This window comes from Tachypleus tridentatus, chromosome 10 (assembly GCF_004210375.1).
Source record: "Tachypleus tridentatus isolate NWPU-2018 chromosome 10, ASM421037v1, whole genome shotgun sequence".
Taxonomy (NCBI): Eukaryota; Metazoa; Arthropoda; class Merostomata; order Xiphosura; family Limulidae; genus Tachypleus; species Tachypleus tridentatus.
In genome coordinates this window covers 153,554,668-153,573,779 of record NC_134834.1, presented here as the reverse complement: position 1 = coordinate 153,573,779, position 19,112 = coordinate 153,554,668, and the positions used below count along the sequence as shown (strand labels likewise).

At 31.8% G+C, this 19,112-nt stretch overlaps 1 protein-coding gene across 1 annotated transcript in view; it reads right to left on the bottom strand.

The window, feature by feature from the left end:
* The window catches only part of LOC143230666 (tetratricopeptide repeat protein 7B-like), an 87,526-nt gene that overhangs the window by 18,886 nt on the left and 49,528 nt on the right, over positions 1-19,112 (bottom strand). The window contains 6 exon segments of the mRNA XM_076464588.1: positions 8,082-8,170; positions 10,546-10,662; positions 11,240-11,400; positions 12,844-12,916; positions 17,516-17,799; positions 18,715-18,798. Of these exon segments, the coding sequence (XP_076320703.1) occupies positions 8,082-8,170; positions 10,546-10,662; positions 11,240-11,400; positions 12,844-12,916; positions 17,516-17,799; positions 18,715-18,798 (808 nt within the window).

The window sequence follows — 19,112 nt, the reverse complement described above, 5'->3', positions numbered from 1 at the left end:
AATTTCCAAGAATTTCTTGATGGGCATTTGACACACTAACATTTCTAATCTCAAGGTCAACCACATCCACTTGCGAAGTCAAAGCTGAGATGCCAAGTGACAGTTTGAAGTTGAATGGCATGCTTATAACCAATAGAAAGAGCAAATTTCACATTACACCAGTGTAGGGATTTGTAGCACCAGATAGAAAAGAATCTTTGTCCGCTGTTCTTTTGAGGTGTGCATAGTGCTCGGTAAGTGTCTCGTCTTATAAGTATTAGTTTGCTAAACAGTTAAATAGAATTTAGGTTTTACATTTTTATTTTAAGTAGTTATATATTATTTGTATTTATGAATGCATGTTTGAAAATCTGATGATTGTATACATTTAATCTGATGCAGTTTGACTTGTTAAAATGTTTGAGTGAGATGGCATCATTTTTATGTGTGAGTATAAGTGAAAGAATCTGTGGATGACATTCGTTCTAGAATAAATACAGAACACCAGGGGGTCACACTGACAGGAACAGTTTGGCATATCTGCATGAAGAATAAAAGGCAAAAGAATTGGAAAGGAAAAGTAAAAATAAATTATTATTGAAGAGATAAAAGATGTGTACATGTTCCCATTTCTTACATTTAAACATTTTATTGCAGTGTTTGTTGATAATAATATTTAGAATTAATTACAGAATAGACAAAATGAATAATAAGAAATATACATTTAAAGACATTTGACATTCATTCAGAAAGTTCTAGAAACTAAGCAAATGAAATGTGAATAATTAATATAATAAATAGTATTTTTATACTAAAAAAAATTCAAATCACATTGCATGTAAACTATATTAAAAATAAGTTTTATTATAAATTGTAGAAAAAATAAAATTAAATGTATTATTTTTCTAAAACTACATAGTCTTCAACAAATTTAAAACTATTTCATCAACTACTTTCATTTTTATAGAGTTTTTATGAGAGTTACAAGTAACTACATTGTAGTCATTGGAATAACCCTTTTGCTTTAGCTAAGTGAAAGAATGCATGTGATGTCTTTCAAGAGTTATTTTAAAAATTTTATTTAAAAGTTTACAGTTGACATCAAACCAAAGTTTATAACTCAAATGTTAATATTAGATATGTTTTAATTTCTTAATTTAAAAGGAAATATAAAGAAACAAAATGCCAAATATCAAGTCTTACTTTTCACACAGCCCCCACAACTAAGTTATTGCCCATTTTATATTTTACTACCCCTACTGTACAATGTGTACAGTGACTGACTCATAATAAACTTAAATTTGAGATACAGACAAGCTAGGATATAAAAATAAGAACCTTCTACCTCTTTATCTTGATGAGATATGAACATATTTAGTTAGTCCAATAGCATGGTTCCTCACATTACTCCATTCTTTTAAAACATCTTGTTTAGTCCCATCTACTTATTTTGGTAAAGTGTTTACTATCAAGAGAAAAAGCATTTTCCTATGTCTGCAAATCTGAGTTGTTTGTAAACAGCTTGTAGGAGAGTGTCATAATTTTGCTCAAACTGTTGAAGTATGATGGCCAAGTTGTTGCTCTGAACAGATATGAGGTTTTTCAAGTCAGGTGTATATTTGAAGCCTACAAAAATTTACAAGGTTTGTAGCAAGGATTAACACATATGATGCATAAGCACAAAATCTTGTTAGACTCTTACTACTTGAAATATTTGTTTCTTGAAGTATTTTTATTAGTTTTTTTTGTTTTTATAAAAATTTAAGCATTTGTGAATAAACAGTATTTATTGTTTGAGAAATAACTTTGCTGAAAGGGAAATAGGGAATTATAAGCATACACAAAAATAATTGCCTTATATGCCTATTCAGTGTATTGATAAATCCAAAACATCCCAGAAGGATGCCCAGTACTTAAACACTTGCAATGTTTATTTATCAGCTCCAAACCATATAATAAATGTTTTCACTGGTACAGCATGGAATCTTATTATTCTGTTGAAATCTCATTGTAAACAATGTAGGATTTTTAACTGATAAATTCCACATCATCTTCTCAAAATAAGGGTTAAATTGTCTTTCTTCACTCACATTTTGTTGCTCTCAAGAGTATCACATTACAGTGTCATGTAAAATGTCTAATGACACAAGCAGTGATTTGGTGCTTTATTTTCAGCAGATCTCTACTTCAGTCATTGACAGTAAATTAAACACAGAAAATAAATTTGAAATGTTTAGCAGGTGGAACTCTGAAGAGAAATACATTGATAATAAAGGAAAAATGGTGCAGCTACTCATTTCTGATTTTACAACTTTTCTTTATACTTTGTTTGAAGAAATACATATATTGAAAGGTAGAAGTAATAACAGATGAAATGGTTTTACTGAAAAAAAAGGACAGGTTTTAATTAGAGATTTTTTAGAGTAAAAAAGTACTTTTAATTTTAATTTCAAATTCACTTTGCACTTGAATTGGTCAAAAAATAAATCATGGAAAAATCTTTAGAAAAAAAACTCTTTTTTTTTAACAAATGACAATATTTAGTGAAAGTCTACCAAATTTTGTTAAGATGCACATACTATAACAATAAAAGTTATAGTGTGGAAACCATAACAAGTACAAATTGGTTATGAGGTCAGTCAATTTAATTGACCCTGTGTTTAGAGAGTTGGTACGTTTTTCACAAGTTACAAGTTATTAGGACTGATTATGTTAAGTTTTCCAGAATTAAGAGTGCACCAATGTTATGTTTTTCAAAAAAACATAAAATTTACAATAGTACTTGAAGCTAAGAACCAGAATTTATACATATATACTATTTTCTTCTTTGATGTTATATACAGTATTGGTTAAAATGTTTAAATGTTTAAGTCTTATTTCATTACTAAGATTATTTTACATTGTTAGTTTAGTATATGAGGTTAAGAAAATCACTTAAACAAGCTTAACTTTGAAAGATTATTGGATTTATGGTTGAAAATATTAACAACAAAGGCACCCAAATGATGAATCATTACATTATAATCTATATATGTTCATTACCAGGTTGACATTGATTTTTACCTAGGTAGGTAGTTTCTATGATCAGAAATATATGAAATATCTATCAATCTTAACTTCTTAAACTTATGCATTTATTCCTGATATTTTCTTTTGTCTTTAATAAACCAATTAGGTTTGATCTCCCTGTATTAATCTATTTTTAGGATCATGTCTACTTTGAATTAAAAGCAATTTATTTAAACAAAAATCCAAATCTACCTCACATCTTCTTTTAATTCACTGTCAATTTCACCCCACTTGTATGGTTTGTGATGTCATGCTCCACTTGGCCATCACTGGCTGCGGCTGATCACGTCACATCACTTGGCCTTAATACCTGTGCTGCAGGGAACTTCGTGCACTTAGCAGTCGACTTGTGACTGTAGTAATCATGCATCATTTGTGATTTTTTCCTAATCTTTCAATCCCTTCATACTAACTATGTCAAGCAAAAACAGAAAGTGGTCGAACGAATACATACAATATGGATTCACGTGTATAACGGAACATGATGGGAGTCAGCGTCCTCAATGCATGATTTGCAATGCCAAGTTGAGCAATTCTAGTCTAGCACTGGCAAAACTAAGAGAACACTCCCTAAAGCTGCATGAGATGGGAAATACAAAAATACAACACTTGCTGAATTCAAGGTAAAGAAAGCCAGATTCGATGAAAAGGCTACTTTGCCTGTTCTTGTCTTTGTACCCATCAACAAACCGATCATCACAGCATCGTACGAAGTTGCGTACTTGATCGCAAAGCAGGACAAACTACACACCATTGGTGAAGCACTCGTAAAACCAGCTGCATTGAAGATGGCAAATATCATGCTGGGAAAAGCTGCTGAAAATAAGTTATCCCAAATTCCTCTTTCAAATGACACCATCAGCAGCAGAATAGATGACATGAGCAATGACATCTTGGCTCAAGTAGTTGCAGATCTGATTTCAAGCCCAGCAAAATTCAGCCTTCAACTTAATGAGACCACCGACATTTCCAATCTAAGCCAGCTTGTTGTATTCGTGCACTGTGTGAAGAACAAGATAAGAGAAGATTTTTTATTTTGTAAGCCTCTTACAACAACGACTAAGGCAGCTGACATGAAGAAACCTGTGGATGACTTCTCCAGAGACAACGATCTTTCATGGGATATTGTTTCTGAAGTTTGTTCGAATGGAACTCCAGTCATGCTGGGACGAAACACTGGTTTTGATGCGCTGGTGAAAGCCAATGCACCACACATCATTGTAATGCACTGTGTTCTGCACAGGCATGCGTTGGCAAAAAAACCTTGCTTTCAAAACTGGCAGAAGTATTAAAAATTGTAGTGGAATGTGTGAACTTTGTGTGAAATAGTGCCCTGAAGCACTGCATCTTCAAAGAGCTGTGTAATGAAATGGGCTCTGAATTCAAGGTACTTTTGTACCATTCTAACGTTCGGTGGTTATCCCGGGGATAGGTGCTGAATCATGTTTTTGCAATGCGTGTGGAATTAGCCCTGTTTTTGCAAGAGCACCAACACTGTCATGCAGATTGCTTCTAAAAATCTGAGTTCATTCTCATTTTGGCATACATGGCCTATATCTTCAATGCTCTCAATCATCTCAATCAACAGATGCAGGGCAGTGAAGTCAACATCATCGAAGCAGAAGAAAACCTGAAGGCTTTTCAAAAAAAGCTACTGTTATGGAAATGACGAACAGAGAATGATAACTTCACAAACTTTCCCCTGCTAGATGACTGTGTAAGTAAGATCGAAGATGTGTCTGATATTGGAGACATTTTTGTATCCAGGGAACTGAAGCAAGCAACTGCCATACACTTAGATGAGCTCGCAAAGTCTCTCGATGGATACTTCCCCACCAGAGTCATATCCAGCATGGGTGAGACAGCCGTTCATGTTTAGTGTTGTGACAGCAGATGTTAATGATGAATAACTTCGACGAAATCATTGAATTTCAGCAGAGTCAGGTTCAACAGCAACTTTTCAGAACAACAACATTCTCAATGTTTTGGTGTCCCCAAATCGTAGCATACCCTCTTATTGCTAGGAAAGCCCTTGAGATCCTCGTACCGTTTGGTACAATGTATCTTTGCGAGCAATCCTTTTCGAGGATGGTAGACATAAAAACGAAGAAAAGGAACAGACTTTGTTGCAAAAATGATATGAGAGTGGCACTTCCCAAGGTGAAGCCACACATTTCTGAACTTGTCTCTGAAAGGCAACAGCAAAAGTCACATTGATTTGCAGTAACTATTCCATTTTCTCTTAGCACATAGCTACTCAGAGGTAATATGCCTTTAAAATGGGAAATTTGAATCTGATTGTCACCTTACTGACATGTGGGCTAGATAGCAAGGTCAGAGTTATTAGGATTCATTTATAATATTCTTTAATTTTGAGCTACTAACCAGAGGGGATGCAGGTAATCAAGAGCACTTGTTGCCAAGAGTATATAGAACCAAATAATGAAATAGACTGTTATTTTCATAATGCACCCATAGCTAAAAATACAGAATGTGTTTACCAGATTTACATCTTTAACTGTTTGATATGCAGGTTGACACTCTAACCACTAGACCATGTTTGGATTGAGCATCTTATAAATGCTTGACATAGCTAACAAACATGTGTTTTGAATACTTTCATTGGTATTCTTGCTTGCTTGCAGGTGTTCTTATTCATGCACTTTTTACTGAATATTCAGGTGAATTATAACATCTCAACACAAGAATGATCTTTTTATTCATTTCATTCCAGTGCACTTGTATTAGAAAAAAATTCCAGATAGCTTCTTATTTGTTCTTAGGAAAACTCTGTTATTTCCACAATATTTATATACAGTTACATACAGAGTATATAACAGAATATTACAACAAAAATAGCATAAAAATACATTAGAATCAAATTACCTTTATTATTAATGAATCAGTTTGTCTTGTATGAAATTTTTCATGGACAGTGAATCTATAAATAAGACTATATATCAGACTTACAATACCATCAATTAAAGTGAATTTTCCAACCAAATTCCCCAAACAGTAAATTTCACATCAATGAAATAAGAATGAGAACATTTGGTCCAAGAATTGATTTTTGTCCTAAACCCAAATATAAACCTTTCATACAGCAGTACAAGCAGAAAGGATTTTACCAATTAACCCTTTGTGATGATGAGAAACCCATTTGAAGTAAAAATGTATCTCAAGATGGTTGGTGTGGGTATTAAAACTTTTATTAAAATAGAGAACAATGTTTCGACCTTCTTAGGTCATCTTCTGGTCAACAAAAAGGATGAATCTCAAGCAATCATTTCAGCCTTTTTGTTCACCTGAAGATGACCTATGAAGGTCGAACTATTGTTCTCTACTTTATTTAATAAAGCATTTTGATATTCATAACAGCCTTCATGAGATACAAATAACTGTTCAATCTTGGTTGTTATTCTTATCAATCTATCTATCTATCTATATATATAACATTAATGAAAAGTATGTTGAGTAATATTAAACAAGGATTCACTCACTGGCTCCAAATAGTCTAGAAGATAGTGCTGACCCCATAAGGTTCTTGGTACTTTCTTGTTTTATTTTAGTTCTGACACAGTTGGGTGTCAATGTTTGGTGTGGTTGTCGTGTTAGTTGTAAAATACAGTGCCAGCTCAGTGTGGGTGTTGGTTCTAAACACAATGCTAGCTCCACATGAGTGTTGGTGGCTTGGTCTTGCAATGTTAGTTCAACAAAATGCAAGTCAAACTTGGATGTCAGTGCTTACTGTTCTGACCTTGACATTTATCCCTCTCTTAAAAACCAATAAACACAAAATTGTCAATAAACTAAAAATACTTCTTAGCAATTGCACATTGTATTCTATCTTGCAATTATTTCAAAGACAAAATGAACCAATTTTTCACCTACATTCACTATTGTGATTCTAAAATTCTTCTTAATATTACCTTGAGAAAAAGCTCCAAAGGAAGAATTTAAAATTCTATCAAATATTGACCCTGATGATAAAAACCTTATTTAGTTAGTGTTTTTTTTATCTTTAGTAAATGTTTTATAGCTTCTTTTTCTTTATTATTATTATTACTTTTAAATAAGAATAATATAATTTTTCAGTAGGTACACATCTCAGCAATTGGAGAACTGTTACACCTATTCCTACATTAGAGTTATCAGTAATGTTGTAACACATTAAGAATCATTTTGTAAGTGGCTGAGGGAATACCTGGTGCATTTGTAGCTTAAGCTCAAAACAGTACAGTTGGTGACATGTGCTTTGCAAGCCACAGAAATCAAACCCTGATTTCAGTGATATAAGCCCCTGAAGCTTACTGATAAACCACCAAAGATTTTCAGAACTTCTAAATGATATGTGTATTATATTATTTGTTTTTACACAACTGTTAAAAAAAGAATAACTTTTTAAAATTTGTCATATCAGACACAGTTAATTAAAAACATATGATATTTGAAGTATTTGGGCTATTGAAAACAAACAATAAACATCCAGGCCTGCAGTGTTGTTTATAACTCTGTCACAGATTATGATGTACACATTAGTGCTATCTACTTATGACTTGTACTTTTTGACATAAAAGCTAACAAGTGCTATCACATTTGTATTATCACTAACATACAGTAGTTTTTAATCAGTTCTCAAACAAGGTCCAAACAAATGGCAAGATACTGAAAAACATAAAAGCACTAATGATACTTTGTTACCTTCAATACTTTTACTCTTACTGATTGTTGGTTTATTGCTGATATTTCCAAAATTGCAATTTAATAATATTTACTATTTTAGAGTTTGCTTACACTTGCTATTAATGGAAAAAAATTACAATCTTTAACTATGTAAACAGCATTGGTATTAACATAAGAAATTACAGTTTTGTGTGTACATAATTAGGTAGTCTTCAGCACAGGACAAGATATGCCATTAAGATAAAATATATAGTAATAACTTGGAACCAATAAGAAAAAACCAAAAGAGAAAACCTTACTTTGAAATATATAATGTATCAGTTTATATGTATATATATGTAAATCCTTACCTGAATCTCTATCAGAAAATTCTGAAGAATATACTTGGAACATGCTCCGACTTTCACTGGCTACTCTTTGTATGCTGTCTCTCATGTCACTGAAACAAAACAAGAAAGAAACAAACACAATAATATTTCAGTTAAAGGTTAAAGACTGTTTGAACAGAACAGTGCAAAGTGAATATAAATGTTATTAATGAATTGCATTTACTGTAACTTAACCATAAAAATTATGAAAATAAATTTAATGTATTTGATTTGAAATTGGAATTCTTCTATGTATGAAGTTAATTTATTAAATTTTATCACTATGAATAAAACTTTATTTTCTTTGGTGAGATGCCCTACGTCTACTTCATAAGTGTTTTACATTGTTTCCTACACCTATTTTCAGATTTATCAAAGCATAATAATATTTTTCTATTGTCATAAAGTTATGTGAATGGCAACCCTGATTTCAATTTTATGCAAATCAAGGAGTTCAGTTATGTAATTGATGCACATTTCATTACATATAAAAGTGAAGGAAACACAATGAATTTTCCATTCTCGAAAAGTATGGTTAACAACAGATGTAGCCTTATTTTCAGACAGTCAATACAGTCAGCTTGAGCCCTGAACAGGGAAGGGTAAGACCACAGTGGGAAAAAACCTGCACAGCTGTCCAGGCTTGAAACAGCCTCAGCTCCCAAAATGAATCATTCAGAGTAACAATTGAATGGATAGCCAAGAAAACAGAACCAGGTTTCACAATGATTGGTCTTCATGTTGGATGACAAATAGCATGTTTTCTTTTCTATCTTATTCATACAGGTTAGTATCTTTGGGGAGAAGTCAAGAACATGTAGATCGATCAAATGTTTTACTCATAAATGAATCATGTTTTGCATTATATCCACACAAGATGTATATACAGTTTGGAAAGCATTATAGATGAAAGACACACATATGGCAGTGGTGATATAATAATTGGACAAAGGACATGATGATGTAGTGTTACAATCATCAGTATTGCAATATGCAACTATAGTATTGTACAAAATTGTTAGGACAAGCTGATATTTTTGTTATTCTTTTCACTTTATGGAACTAATTATTCCATGCCATTAAGGAATGTAAATCTCAACACTATGGTAATGCTTCACTGATCCTTGTTGACACTCACATAAGCCAGGGTGAAAATACTTATTATTCTTTAGGATTCCCAAAACCATGTACCAAGTGTATGTTATAAGGATTCTGCTTGAATGAACATACTAATAAAATTTGGGGTGTGAAATAACTGTCATGGTAAGCTATGCACTGTCTTAACTATACAGTAATTAGCTAGAATATAGTACCAGTATATGCTAGAAGAAATCAATTTAATAGTACTTCACCAATAAACCTCAATAAAAACAGTTTTTAATGCTGCATATTAAGTTTTATTATCATGCCACAGCTCAAAGAATATAGAAAATTGTTAATAAAGCTTTGCATGATGCTGGTTGGACTCAAATTTCTGCAGACTTGAAATGTTCCTCAAACACTGTCAAGTACACTCCATATTGTGAGACCAAGAAGAGTAACTTTAAAAATATAAATGGATGAGATAGAATACCTAAACTTAATGATACTGATGTTAAGCATCTTCATTTATGCAGCCTTTGGGACAGAAGGAAATCTGCCACTGATCTCACCATATACCAAATGACAGAAAGGTGTCCCAATCCCAGTATCAAAAATACTCAATGTGAAAGGAATATTTGATCATGTAAGGGATGATTTTCTGCTGAGGCAAAAGGAGATATTTGCAAAATAAATGTTATAATGGACCAGCACAAGTTCTATCAGATACTGATCCATTTTCATATACCCAGCAGTTTGCATATTATTGGTAAAGGATTCTACAACAAAGATAATGACATTAAACAATCATCCAACCTGTGCAAAAATTATTTATCTAAGAAAAAAGCTGCTAGAATTCAAATGATACAATGGCCCCCAAAGAGCCCCATTCTCAATCCAATTGAGTAGACCTGGAATATGATAGATCAAAAACTTGACAAATCAAAAGTTACTTCCAAAGAAATTTATGGAAGTGTCTAGCAAAGCACAAAAGACACTTTGACTAAATATGTTGCAACAATGCCTGCATTTATTAAAACAAAAGAGGGACACAAAGTATTAACAACTGGCTGACTCAAGCATTCCACTAAGTTTCTATTGTACTAGATATGAAGATTAATAAAATTGTGATGTTTCACCTGTGATGTACCTTCCATTGTTCTTTGAAAGTAGCCTGAATTCTAATTTTCAGAACTCTTTGGTGGATGATATACACTACCCCTCCATGCCCAACTGTTTAGCAACTACCTGAAAGAGGATAATTAGTGAATGGAATGTCTAGCACTCTCACTTGAATCTGATTGATCACATGTAAAATGTTATAGGAAGAAGTGTAGCAATGATAATAATATAAAGCAGCATTCACCGTTTTAACTCCTCATCGTAAAGCACTTTCCAATGTTGAAGCATTTCCTTACTAGTCAGAAGTGCCATATCTCCACCCATACAATGTTCTTCCAGGTAAGCTTTGGTATACAGTAAACTAGTGAGAAAAATTACACAATGACTAGTTAATAACATTTACAAAATATTAAAATAGAGAAGTAATGAATCATAATTTTAACCAAGAGCCCATAAGCTAATATTTGAATAATAAGAAATTGCTCACAAACATGAATCAGAACTAAAATGTTTGATTTATGAAAATTACTTAGTGTATATGAAATTTGTATAATTCATTTAGTATCATTTGCCAAGACCATAGAAACATTGTAGAGGAAAGAACAATGCAGATTAAAAGTTGACCAATATATATATATAAAAACACATTTGAATACCCACCATATATGGCCTAATAACTGGTAACTCTGATGAGCTAACAAACTATTTATTGAAGAATAACTTTCATTAATCCTAATTAGAAAGTATAAGTTATATTTTTCCTTAGCTGTACTGTTGATATTACTAAAAACTTACACTGATATGTGAATATTATCATCTTTTGTTTTTTGTAAATATGTTTTAAGCATAAAGTTGGCATATTTAACAGTGGAGCTAGATTTAATTACTCATGCTGACAAAATTAAGTTGAGATAGTCTGATTCAACCCTTTCTCTTACTTCAAGTTACCAGGATACTCTTCCAAGGCAGCTTCTACTAGCTGAAGAGCTTCAGAGTATTGCTTCTGAGCAGACAAAAGCAGAACAAGCAAATGGAGAGAGCCAATATGTTCTGATCTCAGGTGAAGGGCCATTTTAGCATGCTGAACAGCCTCAGTTAACTGTAGAAACAAATCTTCAATTCAAATGTGAATTACTATATTTTCAGTCTGTAGCCTTAATTAAAAGCAGCAACTTAGTAAAACCTTTATTTTTCCAACATCATAAGTTTAATTCAGAAGAATCATGAGGGACATGACAACCAACAAAAATACCATACATGACCTGGAACTTTTAAAATAAAAGTGATTAATATTTAACATACATACACACAATTTGTTTACTTCTTATGTATATGAAACAAATATTCTTAATAATTAACAGTCAAAAGAAGCAAGACACAAAAGTTCAGGGCCCATCATTCTTTTATGTTAACTGATACATGTAAAAAATTAATTTACCTTAAAGAAAATGAAAAAAAATCCCAAAATTTGTAACTGCCCAAAAGAAATATTAAAGTGCTATTTATATAATTTACAAAAAATAACACACAGTTAAGTTTTTGACAGAAAGTCCAAAATATGACCTTAATTAAATCTGCAATTGTTAAATAATCTTACACCAAATTCAAGTGCCTAATTACATAATGTAAAAAAAGTAATATAATCTATCTGTTCATAATTTTTGCTTTTAATTTTATCTTAGCTAACTTTTTGCATATCATATGTTTTGAAGTCATAGAATGTAAAACAGCAATTAAAAGTAAGCAAGAAGAGTGTTCATCTATTTAAAACTTTCATAATTAGTGATGTGAATATACTGGTGTTGAAACTTTGATGAACTGCATTGGCTAACAACCTGGATGTTAATGACACTTATCTTTGGATTTGAGAATCCAAGTATTAAGTTTATAAAATCTTCAACTAAAGAAGGCTTCAGAACAACTGGATTTCACAATGGTTGAGACCTTAAGAAATACAACACAAATTGTATACACATTCATTAAATAATGTGAATTTAATATTTAATCTGTTTGTTGTATTCTATTTACTGCTTGCAATGTGACATCTTGAGTTTCTATCGGTCCAACTGCACGGCATCCCAAGTTTCTATAGGTCAAGTTACATAGCATCTTGAGTTTCTATAGGTTCAGTTACAAAGCATCCCAAGTTTCTATAGGTCCAGCTACTACATCTTATTGTCTCATCACTAGATCATATATTTTTACAATGTATGTATCACACTTTAAAGTCATAGATTGATTATTGAAAGTTGGCAAAGCATGAAAAAATCATTAGGACACCAGGAAGAATAACCTCCATAAAATAATTTTTTCTTTCATAAAATTTCACTGTGAATCTTCAAATATTTGCTGGAAGAAGAAGAAAAAAATAATAATGTGACCATATTTTAAATTTCTTAACAGATTTTTTTAGTAGCATTTCAGAGATTCTATTTGTAATAATTGCAATATTACAATGTCTCTTTCACTTCCACAGAAGTGTAAACACAGGAGTTACACTTTAAGGAATAACTAATGTTATTTTCTTAGGATACTAACATACCTGTCTAGCCTGTGCATAGTGCAAAGCGAGATAAAACTCGGGTAAATGATCATTTGGGTCAGAAGATTGAGCTCTACAAGAAAAGCAAAAGTTGTCAAGTTACTAATCAAAAACAAAAGGCACTATAAACAAACACTCTACTGTAACAATAAAGTTATTTTGTGGCCAAACCCACAGAAAAGTCATGCAGCTTATCTTTAGTGGGACCTCAACCTTTTGTCATTTATTTGACAGTTTAAAGCATGGTACAGACAGATAATAATTAAAAACAAACAAACAAACAAACAATGGTAAGATAATTAAAGTCAACATATTTCAGAGAGCCTTATAACATCAGCTGACACCCAACAAAGTTGTCAACTTTCCTCTCTCAGTACAGGCTTGGTCAATTTGACTAACCACATGACCTCTTTGTATTATTTCAAAGCCTTTGTAGATTTAATACCACAAACCTTTAACCCTCTCATCCTGAGTATCCTTTTCTGCATGATACAACGTTCAAGTACCTCACATTCAAAATGTTATCAAACTACTTTTTGCTTATCTTATATCAATCAGTATAGCATAAAATCTTAACCAATAATCAAAATTTTAATAGTATATCATTTAAGATCTTAATTATACAAGGCAATATTAAAAAAAAAAATCCACAAAAGCTCATGTTTATGTGAAACTTGTGTAAACTATAACCATACACAGACTTTACATACATCTGTAATCACTCATTAATAAAATACCTATGGAAAACAAGCATACAAGGTCTTAAAAAAATGATTAGTTAAAACCCTTCATGAGAGTTCTCAAAGTGAGGGCTAGTCAAATCTCAGTTTGTGAAAAGTGATTCAGAACATGATAAATTTTTTGTCAAGTTCCATATTTCCTCTTTTTATTTTATTATTCATTTTTATACAACTAGTTTCTTCTGTCTCTTTGTTGAGACTAACTTGTCAACTATACTTGTGCTACTGTACAACAATCTTTCTGTTTTCTAATCATTGGCTATTCTCCTTTACCTTGTGGCTGTTTACCTATACCATGGTTGTTTTTGTTCAAAAGACAGCTGGTTTAGGTGAAAGTTAGGCTAAATACTCTTTCTTTTTAAATATTCTGCCATCATTGAAAGAAGTGTGCTATGTTATGAATGTACCTTGTTTGAACACTTTTTAGAAGTGCGAAGAAAAAAAGTTGGTGAGGTAATTACTTAGCATGTAGAAATGTACAGGTTTCATTGGAATTTAATAAATTTTATATATGTCAAACCATAGAAATTATATTTCACTATTTGTAGCTCTTGTCTACATTATTTTGTCCATAAGCCAAACACGAAGTTGGTTGCACAATAAACGTTTTCATCTTTTTTTTCTGGCTTAAGAATGAGAAGTACTGCTCCATAAGCAACTTAAAACAGCAGGTTGTGAAGAAAAATGTCTTCCAATATAAGCTGTTGATATGGTCATGGATAGACTTTCATACATTACTGTAATTGTTGATGGAAAATGGAGTAAGAGAAGCTATGGACACAGATACACAGGCAACATGGGAGTAATGGTTATTATTGGTCAAAGAACAAAAAACTTGTTCTTAGGTGTAAGAAATAAATTTTGTTGTGTATGTACAGTAGCAACAAAGAAAGAACAGATAAGCACAGTTGATACAGAAACTGGAATGGGTCTTCCAGTGTAATGAATTTTGACATAATTATAGAAGGATTTCAAAAGTCAGAAGAGATATATAAACTCCAATATAAGAAAATAATTGGTGATGGTGATTCATCTGTACATAAAGAAGTTATGAAGCGTGTGTCTTATGGCAAGAATGATGACAAAATGGAATGTACTAATCACACTTTATGACAATACACAAAAACTTTATTCCAAATAGCAAGAGAAAGTGCAGAAAACTATAAACACTTGAGCAAAGACAGAATACTGAGATTTAAAAACTGTGCTCGTGGAGATATTTAGCACAATGCATAAAATAGTAATTCTGTAGAGGAACTGCAGTAAGATTTAAAGAATGCACTCTACCATGCATTTGATGATCACAGCAAGTGGAAATCCTAATACCATTCCCATGGAAACACAACTGACATCAAGACAAACTATTTGAACAACATATCTTATAAAGACACACAGTCTGATAAGCAATTCAACATCTAACTTAGCAGAGACTTGTATGTACACTGCTGGCCAAAATCTTAAGGCCAATGAACATAAAGAAAAAATATGCATTTTGCATTGTTAGACTTAACCATTTATTTGAGTAGAGCTTCAAAAGTTGAAAATAAGAAAATGGAAAATAAAAATAAAAACTTTTTTAGCATTTAATAGATAAAATGTGAACACTATGAAATTAGCCTAAATACTAGCTGGCCAAAAGTTTAAGACCATACCAAAAAGAAGTCCTAAACAGGGTAGGAAATGCCCAACAAGAAATCTTAGAAGTGAGTTGCACAGCTGTCATTGCGAATAACTGCAAACATTCGCTCTGGCATGGTTGATATAAGCATTTGCCAAAGGCTGGCTAAAATGTTATTCCAAGTGGTGAAAATAGTTTCATGAAGATTGTGCAATATTTGAAATTGATATCCATTTCTATAGATTTCCCTTGCCATTCACCCCCAAACATTTTCAACGAGGTTCAGTTTGGGGGCAAACTCATTGGATGGTCCAAAAGAATCACATTATTTGCCATGAAAAAGTCCTTTGTCTGGGGGGAAAGTGGATTGCAGCATTGTCCTGCTGAAAGATCCAGTCATTTCCACACAACAGTCAACAAGGATGCTCTCTCCAATAAGTAAGTTGGATAAAGCACAACCCAAAATGGACCTCTACCCTAGGAAAGTTTTGTTAAGTGTTTGGCAGGATATTGTTGGTGTGATCCACTTTGAGTTGTTGCCACTCAATGTAACAATTACATCAGATTTCTATTGTCAACAGTTAGACTGCTTAAATGTTGCACTGAAAGAAAAGAGGCCTGCTTCGATCAACCATAAAGGTGGTGTGTTACATCAGGATAATGCCAGGCACCATACAGCAAGGATCACATCTGCAAACATTGAAGAGCAAGACTGGGAAAAACTTCCACATCCTCCTTATTCTCCAGACCTTGCCCAATCCGATTATCATCTATTCCAAAGTTTGCAGAACTATCTTGATGGAAAAGAGCTTAGAACACATGAAGATGCCAAAACTACCCTCTATACATTCTTTTTCTCCAAACCCCAAAATTTTTATAGAAATGGTATTCAGAAGCTGGTGAATCATTGGCAGGAAGTAATTAATAATAATGGAACCTAGATTATTGATCAAATAACATCAAAAGTGTTTGAAATCCTTTCTTTTCTTCTGAATCTAAAATCTTTCATTACTTAACGGATGACTTGATATAATTAAATTTTATTGTTTTATTGCTGTTTGACTGTGTCGAACAACTATTCACACCATTATAAGTTATAAATCACTTGGAGAATGTACAGCTCACATTATGCTATCAAATTACAATACTCATGAGCTACTCCAGCTACTCGTGTGCATGCCTAATGAAATATTTTTATTATTATTCATTTTACCTTATTTAACCTTAACTAACTTAACAGATTTTTGGTTTTACATTTAAGTTACTTTCATAATAATAAATAAGAAATAAATAACTTATCCTTGTTTTTTTTTCCTGTTGATGACACTTAACTGTAGTTTTTGTTTTTTATATTACTGAGAGTTATGCACAAAATTTTTGTTTAATTAAATAATGCACCAAATAATATAGAATAATTATATGCAAAAAGCAGACAGTTTCCTCTAACTATCACAATTTTTCTATTCTTTAACTATGAGATAAGAGCTATTATACATTCATCCTTATCTGTCCTGTGGGAATAAAGCTTGTACTAAAAAAAGAAATTGACAATTATCTGTTCAGAAAACAAGGCAATATAACACATCATTTGATATATAAAAACTTGGCTTTCTATTGGTTATAAATAATATAGAATTAAATGTATGATAAAACTATCAGCAAGTCCTGAAAAAAAGAGGATGTTTCAGGTAGGTTTGGTTAGAGGAGTCCAATTTTCTATTTGATGGCTCTGTAACTAAACAAAATCGAAAGCAATAAAAATTATGATTTATCTGAGCAATTACAATTTTATAGTGAGTAATTTACATTGAATTTTGTAAATATTGAGAAGTGTTGAACAAAACAGAGAAGATAGAATGTTTATAGAATATTTGACACCTTTTTCACACTAGGGGAAATTTGGGATTTTTTAAAATATTGTCTTGTAAAATTAAAAATGTAAAATTTATATGCTATTAAAGTATGGATTATTAGTTACAATTGTCTGCTATACTAGCTGGAATAACACAAACAAAAAATTAGTTTAATAAAATATTGAATTTGAGACACTAAAATTCTGTAACAAATGCAGTAAATGATGTCCCAACAAATAAGATAATGAGATCAACAGAAAGCTAACATGTTAAAGAGAGTTTAATAAGATCAGCAAAAAGCCAACAAAGTTCAAAGATCTATATGTATTAAGTCCTACTGTATAACTAATATTTCATTTGATATGATCTGCAAGTAATTAGTTTGTAAAATCTTTTAATCATAGCAATCAAGACATTATATATCCTACAACTCTAAATGACTTGTCAATTGTGTTACATACTTTAGAAAGGCTTCAAAGGCTTTGGCTCTAACTGACTGTTTCTTTGGCTGTGGTCTTGCTTGTTCTGCCAGAATATGATGCCCAAGTCCAACAGCAAGGTAACAACGGCACAAAAGACCCTGAGGATGTGAACGTTCCCGCTCCAAAGCTTCTTGAGCCATTTTGAGTCCTTGTTCTGGTTGGCCTAGATGTTCGTAGCATAGTCTTGCTGCCAATAAGGAAGGAAGACTTCCAGATGGCTGTAGTTGAGCACATTCTTGTAAAACTAGGTATCCTTGACCATGCTGAGGAAGAGATTACTTGTATGGTATATAAATAGCATTTTCAATCTTTGATATTTTGGGTTACATATGATCATTTTTAATCTTTTTTTTTCCAATTTTATTTTCAAAGCTTATTACCAATGAAAACACTTTTAATAACTAATTAAACATTTCAATAAAAATCTCACAGCATACTTTATGAAAAATATTCTGAGTTATTTCAATGTTCACTGTTTAATTGATTTACTTGAACTCAAGTGTTTTATTAACATCATTAATTTAGTAAAGCAAGAACAAGATTATATCATTATGACATAAATAAGACATACACTGTCAAATGTACCTGGTTTTAATCAACTTACAAAGCTAAAATTATCTTGTAAAACTAAGTTTCAAATTTATATTCTGATTTCATCAGGAACATAAGTATAAAAACCTCACAGAAGCCAATAAATATAAATATTTCAAGGATTAACCAATTTCTCTCACTACTTGGATGATAAAAAAACAAAAAAACTTTTGAATTAAATTCTCTTGTTTCCAAAAGACTAACAGAGTAAAAATGGAGTGAAAAAAATCCTTTTCATTTGTTAATTAGAAAGTGTGTGTGCTATTCTGCAATCACTGTTATCCACTAATTTTTATGTTAGTCAAAAATATGATGAGATTTTATTTATCCTACCTTATTCATGATAAAACATTCTGTATGTACCAAAAATGTAGTGTGATTTTGCTTTCTGAAAAAATGCTGAGAGCAAAGATGCAGAAAAATATCAATATTTTTATGGTTATTACAAATGTAATTAAAGCAATGACATAAGCTCACATTCCCTTTAATGTTTGAATAACAGTAACATCATAAAGCAAACTCTTGCAAAAACCTAAGTTAATTTACAACCAAAGTCTTCCACAGAATATAAAGTTGCACCTAATTACCTTTCCTGCAGAAATTAGTGACAAAGCATATTGAAACCAGATATGATACTCCTCAAAGGAAAATTTCATTGCACCTTCAAAAGACTGCAAAAAAAAACACCACCAACAACAATCAGAAATACACCCATTCATATGAGATACAAATCAAAGACATAATATATTAATTCACACATACATCTATATAAATACCTGCAAACCAGTTATCGATCAATTACTTTTACATTTTTTGAGGAGGCCCTTGAAGCTTGAATCATTTTGTTATTGACTTTCCTGTTCAATGGGTTTCAAAATTCCACCAGAAACATTCATTGCTGAAGATGCAACAAAACTGTTTGGCTTAGAGATTGTTTTTTGTCAATACACTTTTACTTTTACTCAAGACCAAAATAACTTTGGGA